Raw genomic sequence first — 15,298 nt, forward strand, 5'->3', positions numbered from 1 at the left:
ATCTGCAGCGGGAGGCTCCTTGTCCAAATACCCCGAACACCAGCACAGCTGACTTTCCTCCAAACCTCCAGTCAAGGATCAAATGTGGCCCAGGTTCAAATGTAAAAAATTGTGAAATGCCCCAAAATGCCAGCTCAATCTCAATTATTATTATATTTTTGGTGTTTTAGTTTAAATAGAACAGGTCTGAGGGCAAGGGATATATTTTTTTCTTAACATAATAATTTATTTTTTCTTATGTCATAGTCTGGTGCACTGTGGAAATTTTGAGCCATGCAATCGTTCAGGATCCAGGCTCCAAAGGAAATTAATTCTCTTTTGGAGCTGAGCTATGTCTACTCAGACTGTTGGGAACTTCAGTATGGGGTCGTACGATCAAACATGAAGGCAGTCATGATTCAGTCTGATGAGAATCAGAATTATACTCATTAAATTCTGAATCCCATGAAGAGAAAAATTTGAAAGAACCTAGCACCTTGCCAGTGCAGAGAAGGTGCTCTAAGAATGTTACAGAGAGAAGGTGGGTGCCCGAGAGTTCACTACTGGGAAAGTTTTATGGGCGGGAGGTTTGATCCCATCAGTCTGGGTGGAGTCTTGGTCTGGTGTTTTTAAGCCCCCTCCCCCAGGTTGTTCCAATGCTCAGATACTGTCCAGCCCAGAGGTTTTGTTTTGTTTTAACCTAAGCACGCTAACATTTGGGACAGGATAATTAGTTTTTCTGGGGGGCTGCTCTCAGCACTGTAGGACGTTGTGTTGCATCCCTGACCTCTACCTGACTAGATACTAATAACAACCCCTCTCAGAAATTTGTGACAATTAAAAATTTCTCTAGACATGGCCAAGGGCCTCCAAAGAGCAGAATCACCTCCTCCAACTCTGGTTTTACAGAAGAAATAGAAGTGAAAGAGGTCAGCTGACTTGGCTAAAGAGCTTACTACAAATCAGACCCCAGATCCTGGCTTCTAGATCCACTTCACACTCCTCACACCTCACTACAGATTTCTCATTTTTCTTTCACTTCTGGTAAAATATAGAGATTCAAGCTGGGCGTGGTGGCTCACACCTGTAATCCCAGCACTCGGGAGGCTGAGGCGGGAGGATTGTTGCAAGTTCGAGACCAGCCTGGGCTAGACCGTGAGCTCAAGGCCAGCCTGAACTGCATAGAGAGACCTCGTCTCAAAAAAGACAAAAAAAAAAAAAAAAAAAAAAAAAAAAATAGAGATTCTACTCTCCAGGGAGCCCTGAAACCAATGCACAGAACCCTAGAATCCTAGAACTGTGCATGGTGGGAACTCCACAGGTTTAAGTCTCTACTGTCCGGCAGAGTCTCTTGTTGGAGACTGATGGACATGGACACTCCAAAGCCTTTCTCTATGGCCCATATCCGTATTCTGCAAATTGATGGCCAAACATGACTGCCTTTGACCAGAGGGAATTTTCCTCAGCTTCGTATAGACGCAGATCACAAGAGTGTAGCACTTTTCTCTAAGACCTTTGCTGACCTGAGGATTCGTGTGAAGCAGCCCACTGAGGATGTGCCCATTGATTCCATTAACTGAGAGAGGACAGTTAGGAGCTTGATTTCTGAGGAGGAACAGTCCACTAGACGGATGTGGGGCCATCAGATGAGCATTTCAGGAAGAAGGAATATGGAGGCACGGGAGGACTTGGATTTGGAGACCGTCAGGTTTCTCCACGTGCAGTACATAAGCCAAGGACACTGTGATTGCACAGGCAAACAGGGAATGATGACACTTAACACACTGAGGAGTTCGGAGCCTGCCTGAGGGACTCATTCAGAGTTACAAGCCGAAAAGAGACATAATCAGCCTTTACTCGGAAAAGGCCACTGCGATTTTCAGTGTATGAGAATCAGGATTCAATTCTTGGTACACACAAAAAATCCTGGCTAGAATATGGAGGATAAATTGCTAAGAACAAGAATGAAGGGCTTGGTTCATTCTTGCCAGAGGAATAAATAAGAGCCATAAAAGTGAAATTAAAGAGGAGACAAATCATCAGGATCTTTAGAGGAAGAACGGACAAGGCCCGAAGTCTGAGCAAATATTGCAGAAAATGAGCAAATGCAGCTAGCGGGTGACTCTGTGACTCGGCTCTACGGGCAGGTGAACGGTGGAATCGTCGGCTGGGTGGGGGGAGAAGCAGGAGAGGAATATGTGGAGGGGAAGATGAGGAATCCACGGTGAGCTAAGCTGACTGTGCAGTCAGCCACTCCTAGAGGTGCGGAAGCTGCAGCCAGCCAAGCTGATTTTATCCCAGATGAGCAGATAGAGCATATGCGCTTGTCCCGCTGAGAGTCAGCGTCCCTCTAGGAGCTTGGAAGTAGCCGATTGGAGAATCAGCAACGGATAAAGAGCTTGACAGACTTTAACGTGCCTCCAAACCTGGAGAGCTTGTGACAATGCAAATTCTGATTCAGGAGGTTTGGCAGGTAGGAGATGAGAGCTTGAATGTATGCAAGCATAGCACAGTCCGATGTTGGTGGTCATGGTCCCTGAACCACTTTTTGAAGAGCAAGACTGAGTTAAAACACTCCTCAATCTCAGCCACATAACTGGAATCCTCTCTTGGGGAGCCCCTTCTGAGATCAGTGGAACAAAAATGTCTGGGAGTCACACCCAAGCCCAACGAATTTGTAAAGCCACCCCCACTATTCCTAAGAGAAACTAAATTTGAGCTGTGTTTGTAGGCTATTGGTGTAGCTTCTAGAAGATTGCAGAGTGACTACTGGTCATCATTCCCTGTTTGCCTGTGCAATCACAGTGTCCTTGGTAGAGTCTGAATTTCATCAGAGAGCACTACTGAGTCCTCTCTTGTTTTATTAGTCAGCAAGCATCTTTCAGGACCTTCAGTGTGGGTCACAAATGCCCACTGAATACATTTATCGGGAGTCCCCATTGGGCTAGCTTGCCAGGATGACCACAGCGTGCAGTTTACAGTGGTACCAAAGAGTTTTCAAGTAAGCACTTGAAGTTGGCAGGTCCTGGAGATGAGACAGTGTGAGATTCAGAAAAGATGCAAAAGAGGGTGTGACCATTTCTACTTTGTGATTTGAGTGTGCAGATACACTAGCACCTAACTCTTCGGTCCGTTGGCAAGATTCACTGAGCTCATACACAGAAAGCACTTGCAACTAGTGATGCTATGTACAAAGCACTACCGGGCAATGCAGAGGTGCCCAGAGGAGGCAGGTGCTGGAACCCCAGCCGGACGATGTGGCCAGAGAGGAGAGGATCGTGGAGTATTGGATAGAGATGCGAGCCGGGGCTCACAGTGCTGCATGGGGCGCGTGTGTGGCTGACTTCGTCAGTGACGTCTGCTCTCAGCTGTGTTTCCTGGGGCTGGGGGAAGACACCAGCCGTTGTGCGTCACCTCACCCACCAGACATGATGTGACCCAGCCTTGCAGTCCCCAGACTCTCTGCACCCTTGGTCTCCTGCCTTTTTTTTACCAACATTCTTCCCTTGAGGCCTAAGCAGACAGCTGCTGCTTTGTATTTTATTGACAAGTTCTGACATCTTATGAAAACTAGATGTTTTTTTCTCTCACGATGCCATGTGATTTACACAGAATAGCAAATCAAGCAACTTCTCAAAAGAGATCAGAGGAGCACGGAATATGGGGCCCAACACCCGGCCATGATGGCCCCGTGTCTACACTGGAGAATTTCTACCCTCTACTCACGGATCTAGCCAGCCTTTCCTACTTCTGGATAACTCCTTGGTCTTTCCCTTAAGTGTCTTTGACAGATTTCATCTCCACACATTACGATCTAAAGGAACCTTAGGACTCAAGGCCAGACATCTCTCCTCATCCTGAATATTCTGGCCATAACGAATCAAGGCCCCTCCCCTTAAGGTCTCATAGTATCACCCTAATCCTGGTCTTACCACCTCTCACAGCTTTGTGTTAATACCGATCGTGAGTTTTCTTCCTTTAAAAGTAGTTTCCTTGATCCTTCCTCCTGCTAATGGTGTGAGGAAAAGCTCCTTAGCTGCTGCCTCTGGGCTCCCCTTTCCTGCCCAGGGCCTTGGGAGAATCTCAGACCCAGCGAGAAGGAGACTTCAGCGTAACTCTGAAGTTAGACCCTGAAGCAGAACAAGGAAAGTTTCCAAATTCTCTTGCAGCAGAAACTGCTCACAGCTCAGCTTCTCTTTCTCAAGGGACCAGGGAATTCGGGAGCCAGGATCAAGGAGGGGTGCCCTGCGGCTGCTGAGCCCAGAGGGAGAAGAGGTGAGCGGGCGGTCCTTACGGTGACACAGAGCAGCATGGGTCCTCGGATGATCCACCAGATTTTCGTATTCGTGTTTGTGGCCCAGCACCTAAGGGCGTAGAGCAGGCAGAAGATAACAATGTTATGAGGTTGGATGGCAAAGTCGCACGCCCTGTAGAAGAAATCTTGCTCTAAACCTTATGTCCTGCCAATCATTCTCCTAGAAGTGGGACCAGGAAAAGAGAATTAAAATTCTTTGTATTAGTCTGGGTGCTATTAGCTTTTTTTACTTTGAAATTGTTCTTCACTGTTCATAGCACTGTGTAAAGTTTTCTACATGATCCTATAAACATGAATCCTTATATACAGATTCTTTATTACTTAGGAAACTGTTTTTCCATGTTTCATATATGTTACATGTATATCGTATGTGTTATATATCATATATGTTTGGTGATTATCTGGGAGAAGCATATAATCACACAATACACATTATTCAGCAACAGACTTAAAGTGCAAAACCAGGAGCTAACCTGATTTTTTTCATAATATTCCAAGATACAAGTATGCTACTATTTAATCAATAATTCTCATTCTGATTGGCACTCGGGTGTTTTTTTGATTTTTGGCTTTGCTTTTTTATTTTTTCTCCTCACTGTGAACAGTGCTACAGAAAGTATTCCTGTACTTATGTCCTTACATACCTAGTACCACATCCAACCCATAAACATCTGTATGTTCATTTGCCTGGATAACCAAATTACTAAACTACTAGAAGATCTTTTGATCACTTTATTTGTATTTGTAAGTATATTCTAAAAGGACAGAGGTGGGAGAGTTTAATTTCTCTTTAGGAAATGGTATCATTCTATATTTGAGCAAATTACTGGCGCACAGCAGAGGGAAACCAGTGAGCCACCTACCCGCTGTTCTCCAGCAGCGCACGGGTAACAGCCCAGGGGACAACAAACAGCACGGGGAAAGCTGAGGAGAAAGAAAAGGAAATGTGAGGGACAGAAGGCTGCAAAATGTGCCTGCCCCCACCCCAGCCCGATGGTGCCCAGGGCAGCCATTTAAAACTTATAAAACCCAAATACAGAATCATGAACTACAAGAACCAGAGAGAGCTGGGGGGGGGGGGCGACTGGCTGAACCACTGCTTTACGATGAGAGAAACCAGCATCCGAAGAAGAGTTCACGTTATAACTCAGAGAGGATCTAAAGACATAAACCAAAATCTCCCGAATCGCAGGCCTAGGTTATTTCATCTGAACCCTGCAGCATCAAATTCTCCATGGTTTTGTAGATAGGGGTTCCAGGTCTGGATATTGTTTCTCATCTTTAAATCCAAAACACAACCTTGAGCACTTGCTGTGATAGACTAAATGCTGTGTTTTCAAATTTGTATATTGCAGCTTTATCCCCGATGTGATGGTATTTGAAGATAAGGCCTTTGGAGACAGTCAGGTTGGAGGTTGGCGTAAGGTTGGCATTCTTGTGGTTGGCTTCATGCTCTTATAAAAAGAGGCAAGATCTCTCTCTCTCTTTCTGTGTGTGTGTTTGTGAGTGTGTGTGTATCTGTCTGTCTATCTGTCTGTCTGCCTTCTCTGCAGTCATGAAGAGCGCCCTCATGAGAATACACTCATGCTGGATTTCCTGGCCTCCAGCACCACGAGAAAGCAATGTCTGTCATCGAAGCCACATGGATACTTTGCTATGGCACCAGAAGCACACTCATGCAGCTGACAGTAGTGCGTTGTCATCTGATGCCATCAAAGACCTTTCCATGTTTGCACTGAATATACAGTACCTGCACATATGTTCAGGTATGTACACAGATACACACACACACATGCACACATACACGCACACTTCTCATCAGAGTCTCTTGTCACTAAGGAATTATCTGTCCCAGAAGTTGTCTTCCAGTTGGATTCCAAACTCTAAGCCAACACTCTGTAGGGCTCCCATGTTCTGCTGAGTCCCAGGAGAGGAAGCTGGGAAGTCAGGTCACTCACCCCAGCCCACCACCAGGTATCTGGGCCACAGCCGCCTTTCAGGAAGCACTGTGGGCTTCAGCAGTGCGTGGAGGTAAAGGCCTTCGACCAGCAGCCATAAGTGGTTGGCGCCTACAAAGTAGTGCAGGAGGACTTGGACAGAGCGGCAGGAGGTGGACACCTGCAGGGAAGAATAACTGGAGGTCAGCCCTGGCTTCCCCAGCACGCGATCCCCTAATGGACAGAGAAAGGAGGCACAAGCCCTCCTCTGTCCTCTCCAGCCCTTGATGGTCATCTCAGAGTACTGGGCAATAATATAAATCATCAAGGGGGCTTCAGAGAGCTTTTAGAAACCAACTCTTTCCTGACATTCTAGAATTTTTAAACAAAAACAGGGAACAGTCATCTTCAACACCTGCTCCAATCCATACACTAAAAGTATTCTCTAACCTCAGCTTAATGAAGCTAGAAATCAGTAACTAAAAATCTTTATATGGTAAGAAATGAGAAAACAGACATGGTAACCCAGAAATCAAAGAAGAAATTATTGCAAAAATTAGAAAATATTCCTGAGCTAAGTGTAAGGAAACCATTGCATACTAAACTTCTGTTGTGCAGCTAATAGCAACCCTAAAAGTGAAACTTTCAGCCTGAAGTACATTTATTTAAAAAGAAAAATGTTGGAAATTGGTTATCTAAAATAATGCCAGAAAAGTTAGAAAAAAGAATAGCAAACTGAATCCAAAGAAAGTACATACAAAGAAATAATGAGAATGGAAAAGAGGCCAGGCATGGTGGTGCACACATGCAATCTCAGCTCTTGGGAGGCTGGGGCAGAGGGATTGCTGTGAGTTCAAGGCCATCCTGATCTCCACTGCAAGACCTTGCCGCAAGAAGACAGGAAAAAAAAGAGAACAAAAGAGGTTCTCTCTTGTTAAAAGAGAGGTTAATAAAAGAGATCAATGTCAAAAGTTTGTTCTTTGAAGATTTCAGTAAAGTTGAGAAATGTCTGGTAAAGGGAATCAGAGAAGAGTCCAGATACAAAGAACCAGTCACAGGCATGCAACTGAGAGCACATTACAGACCCAACAGATGTCAGCAAGATCTAAAGAGAATCAGTATTATATCCATAAATTTGAACAATATTATATCAGTAGATTTGAAAAGTTAGATGAACTAAGTAAACAAATTCCTAAAAAGATTACTATCATTGACACCAGAATAGGAAATATAAAATTTATAATTAACCTATAATTCAAAATCTTCCAATACAGAAATTCTTTGTCCACTTGGATTCACTTTAATCTTAAAATTCTTCCAAAAATAGTAAAGGAAGAAACACATAACAATTTTTTTTTGTCTTTTCCGTTTTTATCGGTACCAGGGATCGAACTCACGACTGCCTGCTTGCAAGGCAGGCGCTTATGCCGCTGAGCTAAATCCCCAGTCCCCACATAACAATTTATTTTAAGAGGTCAGCATAAACTTGATACAAAAACTTAACAAAAGTTTTACAAGAAAAGTATAGCCAATCATCAGTGAGGAAATGCTAAACAAAACACAGTATTAGCAAACTAGGAACATGGTAAGTTGTTATTGGGAAAACAGCTCTGTTGCATATTTCAATTTGGAAAAGCCTTGCTGCTTTAAAAACTGATTGCAAAACGGTTAAGATGGTCCAATTATTTTGCATACAGATGAAAAACTTCCCACCCAAGAATGTACAGCAGAGGTGGAAAGCCCATCGCTTCTGATTCCTTGACCTGGCCCACTCTCGGGGGGTTGAGGTGCCCACAGAACACAGGCTGCTTCTCTAACCTAGAAGTCTTGGACACCCCTCACCTCCCTGTCCCCCTCCTCCGTCCCCCCTGCTCAATGAGAGGCCCCGTTTAGACAGGGGGATGAACCTACCTCGGACAGGTAGGACATCCACCCGCTCTCGTCGTCGGGCCTCCTGGAGTAGGAGCTGGAGAAGACAACGTCCTTCACCAGCACAGCCACGGCTCTCAGAATGAATGATGCAAATAAATTCATGTGGATGTAGTTGCGAGTACAGTGGAGTTTTCTGTGTGAAGAGACAGGGAAAAATGGCTCAGCCGAGCAGGCACATGCTTGACCTGCCTGGAGAAAGACGTTTTCCAGTTCGGGCTCAGAGCTGGGCTGCTGAGTCAGGAGATCTGACTCCCCCGTGTCTCATCTTCCCCGTGCGTAAAACAGGGTTATAGTAGCTTCCGCTGGGGACCTGCTGGACATGCAAGACCACATGCAACCATTTACACCTGCAGGGACTTTCTGATGTCCTTATTTCTTGCCACCACTGGAGGAGTGGGCCCTCTTATTTCCTAAAGAAGAAAGGTTAAGCCACCTGTCCACAGTCCCGAAGCAATAAGTGGTACTGAACATATCCAAACCCAGAAACTCTGAGGCCAAAGCACAGCTTGCTAAGCCTCCTCTGCCTCTGAGGATGACAGTCTTAGAGAAGGAAGTTAAACCAGTTAATTCTGATAAACTGCCTGTAACAAGTGCCCAGAAAAATGTCAGCTCTCACCACCTATCGCTGGACGTCCTGCTGCTCTCTGGCACGCAGGCTGATGTGACACTGAACATCAGTTTCTCACCTGGAGAACCTTTTCTAGCACTGTGCCTTCTATGCAGCTCCTACCCTAGTCCACTTTGCTGAAGAGCTATTATGACATTTTTAGTTTCGAGGTATGTCCTTGGGTCTTACCATGTGTGCATTTTTCTCCCTGAGACTGGGCTTTCTTAGTTGTCTTGGAACTTGAGGCAAAACAGACATTTATCCAACCCAGGTTCAACAAAGGCCACTTCCTGCAGGGCTGGGCAGTTATTTCCTTCTGGCTGGGTTCGGGGACTTTGGGAAGGTGAGTGGAGGGACATCACAGATACTCGGGAGGCCCAGGCTGTAGAATTCTATAGCTTACATCACTATCCCAGGAAGGTCATGACTTCCCTCTTAGAGTCTCAGAAAACTCTCTAATTGAGGGCTCAAGTGAAGCCAGACCTGGGCTAGCAGAGCCCAGATGAGAAGCTGCTCTGGGACTGGCAGCCAGGTACCTAGAGTCCACAACCAGGCCTCCACATGCTCACTCTGCAAGATTTTCCTCACTTATGGTCCTGAGTGGGCTGAGTCCAAAGGGTGGCCTCAGAGGCTCCCTGGTGACCCCATCAGTATCTCACCTGAGCAGAGACTAAGAATGCCATTTAATAATGGACTCAGCCTTTGGATTCTGAAAGATGGTACCAGGAGCAAAACCAATCAGACCCTAGGCTGCTTGTTGTGACCCTGGCTCCATCCCCCACCAGCTGAGGGGCACTGGGCACGCTATCAGGTGTGATGGAAAAGTACAATAAGCATTTTAAACTAAAAAAATATTACAGTAAGACACCTGCTGCCAAATCCCCCTTCCCATAGCCCCTGCCTCTGGCACTCTTGTGCCATGGCTCTCCCTGATTTCTGAAGCAGGTCTGGAGGAAGTCCTTTATGTACATGTCTTTAGTGGTACAGTTGTGGCTGCTTTGGGGGTCTTGACTTTGACCTCTCGTGGTCATTGTGACCTTGGGGAAGAGCCAAATTTCCCAGACTTGGTGAATAAGGTCAGTGGGACCCACCACAATGTTTTATAAGTCTGCCTTTCCATGTAGATGGCTTTCCATAGCAGTGTTCACTGTATTTTCTTAAACATCAGACCTAGGGAAGATCATGAAAGAGCACTTCCAAACCTGCTTGAGAAAGTAGGAGCTCTCCAGATAAGTGTGTGTGAAGGGAGTATTTTGAGGGGTATTAAGAGTGATAGATTTTTTCTTGTAATAAATTTTTGTATTTACGCTTCATCATATATTTTGGCTGTACCTGGAATTCTATCTCCATTTTCCAGTGCACTCGCCTGTAAATCAGGAGCAATCATAGCGGGAACCTCCTAAGACTAGAATTAGTCTTAACTCAATTAGGATCAGGGCTTCATTGAGGGTGGGCATGGGGGTGAGATTTAAATGATTTAATGTCCGTAGAGTGCCAAGAGGAAGCCCTTCAATAACTGACAGCCATGGCCCTGGATTAAAATCCCAGTTCTACAGGGGAAGTTTCTAACTTTCCTTTAGCGATGATAGCTCCGATGGAGTTTTGGTAAGAGTGGCCTGCGGTATGATTGGGTGTGGCCCGGGAGTTACGCCCTGGCTGGTTGGCTGTGACAACACAGATAGTATCAAATCCCAAAAGTAGTGTCAGGAGTCCTGGACTTAAATTCTGTATGGGAATCGCCTTTCGTCCCATTCATTAGCAAAATGAGACAGGCACATGAAACGCTCTGTCAGGCCCCTTCCAGCTCTGATGGTCAGTGACATCACACAGCCCAGTCCTCTATGGCCTGCTGGAGGCAGCCACTGAGGAAATTACAGGACACCTTGATGAACCCGTGTCAGAGCTTCTACTCACCTAAGAAACAAGAGAAGACTAAGCGCCAGGAAGAGGGAGACAAGAGACACGGAGTAGCCCACGGTGTACATCAGCTGCAGGGTTGCCAACAAGGCATAATGATCCACCTGGACACGGAGGAAGAGCACAGGTGACCACCAAGGCAAGGTCCACCACCGCCAGCCTATGCCCAGGGCCACCAAGGGTCTAGGCAGTGATGGAGACACGGCTCAGCCCTTGTATGCTTATAAACCTTCCCTTCCTACCTTTATACACAACCTAGGAAGGGGATGTAGGCTGCCCCCTTGGGCACCTCAGAGGCTGGGGAGTCCCAGCGAGTGAAGAGCCCACAGTGGACCCAGCACTGATGCCCCAGGCATCGAGGTATCATGAAGGAACTGTGTCCAGGACAAGAGGGCGCCTGGGGGATGGAGGTGGGCTCTCTCCCCCTGGACAATTGTCCCTGGAGTCTGTAGGTCCTTCTCCCTGGAGAACAGAGCCAGGTCTCTGTCTGGGTGATTCCTTTACATAGTAAAACTTCAGAGATGAGCTCCTGCAAGAAAGCCCAATGGGATCCGTGAGATATTTCCCCTAATTCCCAGGATGGCCTGACTGTGATAAACGGATCATTTATTGGAAAATCTGTGCAACTAAATGTGATTTTCCGAGAGTCCCATCTTCTTGCTCAAACCATCATATATATCACTGGCAGAGCACGTTTCTTTTTGCTTTTCTTTTTCCTCCCTCTCTTCCTCCCTCTCCATCCCCCCTCCGTCCCTCCCTTTCTCCCATCCTTCCATCCTCCCTTCCCTCCTCCTTCACTTCAATCTCTTCTCTCTTTTTTGCAGTACTGGAAATGGAACCAAGAGACTTTTTCCTGAGTTGCATGCCCAGCTTTTTAAATTTTTTTTTATTTTGAGATAGAATCTTGCTAAATCACTGTTATCCAAACTGAACTCAAACTTGTGATCCTCCTGCCTCAGCCTCCAGAGAGTCCTGGGGTTAAAGGCCTGTACCACCATGCGGGACTAAGGTTATGTTTCTTAACAGCTTTTTGTACAAGAAGCCACAGTAAATACATTGTTTTTCAATTGTTTGGGCTGTTCTCTGTTTTTTTGTATTTCACAATCAGCTTGCAGATTTCTGCCAAGATTCTGTTGGAATTTTGACTGAGATTTCATTGAAACTATAGTTAAGATTAATATCTTAACTATATGAAGCCCAAGAACTTCACATATTTCTCCATTTTAATTAAGTTTTCTTTAATTTTGCCCTATTTCTTTTTAATTTTCAGTACATATATGTAGGGAGCGGCACCACCGCCCCATTGCTGCCTCCCTGCCTCCCTCTCCTACCGGCATATGATGCACCTGCCTACATTAACCATAATCCTCTCCTGCTTACGTCACACACCCGGACGTGACGATGACCAATCAGAAACCACCCCGTAGCCTCTTCCTGTCCCACCAGCCCGCCCTGGGCCCATAAAGGATGTGATCACTTCCTGAATAAAGGAGGCTTGATCGGATTCTCTCGACTTGCTTCAACCTCCCTTTGTCTCCTCCCTGTTCTATTCATCCTGGTTCCCCCTCCAGGTACACCCCACAGATGGATCCGCAGGCCAGATCACATAGATCCTGCCCATCTTTTATCAAATGTACTTTTGTATAGTTCATATTTTAATGCTGTTACAAATGGTATTTTCTCTTAATTTCAGGGTTTTCAATTGCTCACCATATGTATATGAAAACAGAATTGATTTTTAAAATTTAATGTGCATCCGGCAACCTTGCTAAACTTATTTGTGTAGAGTTTTATGTGCTGTTTGAAAAACGTTTTTGCTTTTTCTCTTCTGAACTCTATGCCTTCCATTTCTTTTTCTGCCTAATTGTTCTAAGGCCTACAGCATAATGGTTATTTTGTTTTGCTTTGCCTTGTTTTGTTTTTTTGATACAGGGCCTCTCCCTGTAGTCCTGGCTGGCCTCAAACTCGCTATGTTGCCCAGGCTGGTCTTGAACTTGCAGTGATCCTCCTGCCTCAGCCTCCCAATTGCTGGGGTTACAGGCATGCATCACCATGTCTGGTGCTCACTGTGTAATACTGGCTAGAAGGAGAGAATAGACTCATGACCTTCCTAAAGATACTAGGGGTAAGTATTCACTCTTGCTAACTAGTATGTTAATATTTCACTAACTAGTATAAGGATGCTCCTTCATACAGATTTTCTATGGCTACCATAATAAATTGTCACAAACTTGGCAGCTTGAATCAAGATGACCCACTGTCAGACAGTTCTGCAAATCAGAAGTCTAAAGGCAGTTTTATCGCGATACTTCAAAGTGTTGCCAGGTCAGCATTTTTTGTGCAGGTGCCAGGGAAACACCTGATCACCTCCTTCTCTAACTCCTGCCCTTCTCGCTTAGCTCCCCTCCTCGTCTTCAAAGCCAGGGGTGTAGCAGCTCCCTGCTCTCCTGCCTTGCTGTCTGTCCCTCCATCTTTGTTCTCGGACCCTAACATCACCGCCCCACTTTCATAAGGACACTTATGATTACATTGAGCCCATCTAAATCGTCCAAGATAATCTCCCCATTTGAGATCCTTAACTTAATCACATGTGGAAAGTCCCTTTTGTTACATAAAATAAATATTCTCAGGTTCTAGAGTCTAGGACATGGATGCCTTTCAGGAAGGAGCCACTATCCAGACCATCACACCTGTGTCAGACTGAGAAAGTTCTCTCTGAACACGAACAGGTGGAGAATTCTGTCATGGGTGGATTTTGTCACATGCTCTGTCATATCTGTTGAGAGGATCACATAGTTGTCTGCAAACAGGCTCAATTGCATTGTTAGTTTTCAAATGGTAAGACAACCTGTGTATTCTTTGTTTAGCTGCCTTTGATCATGATTTTTAAACGTTATTATTGATTCAATTTGTCAAAAAATTTAAATTTTTATTCACCATAGTTCATGTTTGTGGTACACAAAGATTACGCTGATCATGAGGAGCTGGAACCTGCAGAGAACAGATCTGATTTATTTAGACAGCTTCCCTCTCCTCTCTTAGTCTAATTTTGTATTTGTTCCTGAGGGATCCTGGCCCGTAGTTTTATTTCTTTGGAATGTCCTTGGGCTTGGTGTTTGTTTAACCTCATTGACTGAGTTGGGAAAATGTCTCCATCTTTATAATCGCCTGACAGTTTGTGTAGAGTTGGTATTATTTTTCCTCTATTTTTTAAAATTTTACCAGTTTTGGTTTTATGAGCTTTGAGAATCTTGCTACTAGATACTCATATTTAATTATGATAATGGTCTCCTGGTGAGTTTATGTGGGGGATGAGGTGTCACTTTGTAGGCCCAACCCCCTCTAACCTGTAATTTACAATAGCCGCCCTGGTATGCGAGAAGGAGGTAGAATAGGAATGCCTGTTTTTAGTGAGACCCCTCACCCTCTGGAATCCATACTGTGAGCTGGCTTTGTTTTGCAGAAGTCTTGAGGAAGTGGCTGGCCACCCTTTGTGACACTAACAGCAGACAAATTAACAACATTCTTGAGCTAATGAATTTCTTCCTGGGCTAGAGAAGTTATGAGAACTGGTTGTGATTATTTACTTCACTTAGATAGCTTTAGAATAAACATTGTAGTCTGTCACATTGTAGCTTGCCACAAAGAATGCCTTTTCACTACTTAATTATCTGGGCTCTGTGAACTGATCGGGTTTACTATATATGAATCCTAAAATAAAGATTGTGCGTGCAGTGCAGTGTAACGCGGTACAGACAGTAAAGGTGTCTCTCCTGTCTTTCTTTTCCGAGCACTGTACCCCCCGTGTCCCGATCAGGCGTGTGTGCGTGTTTACCTTGCCCGGAGTTCAGAGTGCTCTAAGACACTCACGACAAGTGGCGCCCAACGTGGGGCTCCAAAGGTCGCTTAGGAAGGTAAGTATAATTTTATTACGGGAAAATGGGACAATCTGCTTCCTCTCCTTTCTTAAAAATTCTTAAACATTTATTATCTATATATGGCATATCGCTCAGGTCAGCTGACTTGGATATGTGTATTGATACAATTAAAAAATATAATCCTTGGTTTCCAGATGAAGGAACTTTGGATGTAAAAGTATGGAGAAAGGCAAGGGTTAGTATAGAAAGGGCTATGCAACAGGAGGAGAAGATTCCTTTACGTTTTTGGGCTATTTGGTCGGTTGTGTACTCTTTATTAAAAGCTATGGAAGATAAACATATTGTAGAAAATCTTCAACTAGAAATTAAGCCAGTTATTCAGGAATTGCCCCTCACAGAGGAGGAGCAGAATGTAGTTCAAAATGACGCTATCGCTTTAAGTAGTGAAAAGGCGTCCAAACTAAAAGTAAAATCCACTACAGCCGACTCAGCTTTAGCTGCCGCAGCAATATCAAATATGACAATCGCCCAATTTTACAGGCTATACAGCATTTAACACAAGAGGTGAAACAACTCTCCGTTAAGCAGAACCCGCCTGTAGTTCCCTCTGCACCTCCTCCATCTAACCCTAATTGGAGTAAAGCCAAGCTAGCTTTGGCTGATCTACCAAAATTAGGGGATTCTGACGAGGAAAAGCCTGCCTTTGCTTTCCCTGTAATCAGGCCGCAGCCAA

The 15,298-nt window shown here is 44.9% G+C and overlaps 1 protein-coding gene across 1 annotated transcript in view; it reads right to left on the reverse strand.

Annotated features, from left to right (window-relative positions):
• The window catches only part of Glp2r (glucagon like peptide 2 receptor), a 67,060-nt gene that overhangs the window by 24,386 nt on the left and 27,376 nt on the right, over positions 1-15,298 (reverse strand). The window contains exons 5-9 of the mRNA XM_003466327.3: positions 10,685-10,791; positions 8,143-8,296; positions 6,253-6,412; positions 5,158-5,218; positions 4,274-4,343 (exon numbers count right to left, since the gene is read on the reverse strand). Of these exons, the coding sequence (XP_003466375.3) occupies positions 4,274-4,343; positions 5,158-5,218; positions 6,253-6,412; positions 8,143-8,296; positions 10,685-10,791 (552 nt within the window). The remainder of the gene's footprint in view (positions 1-4,273; positions 4,344-5,157; positions 5,219-6,252; positions 6,413-8,142; positions 8,297-10,684; positions 10,792-15,298) is intronic.

This window comes from Cavia porcellus, unplaced genomic scaffold (assembly GCF_034190915.1).
Source record: "Cavia porcellus strain 051 isolate PalLab524CR breed Dunkin Hartley unplaced genomic scaffold, mCavPor4.1 scaffold_32, whole genome shotgun sequence".
Lineage (NCBI taxonomy): Eukaryota > Metazoa > Chordata > Mammalia > Rodentia > Caviidae > Cavia > Cavia porcellus.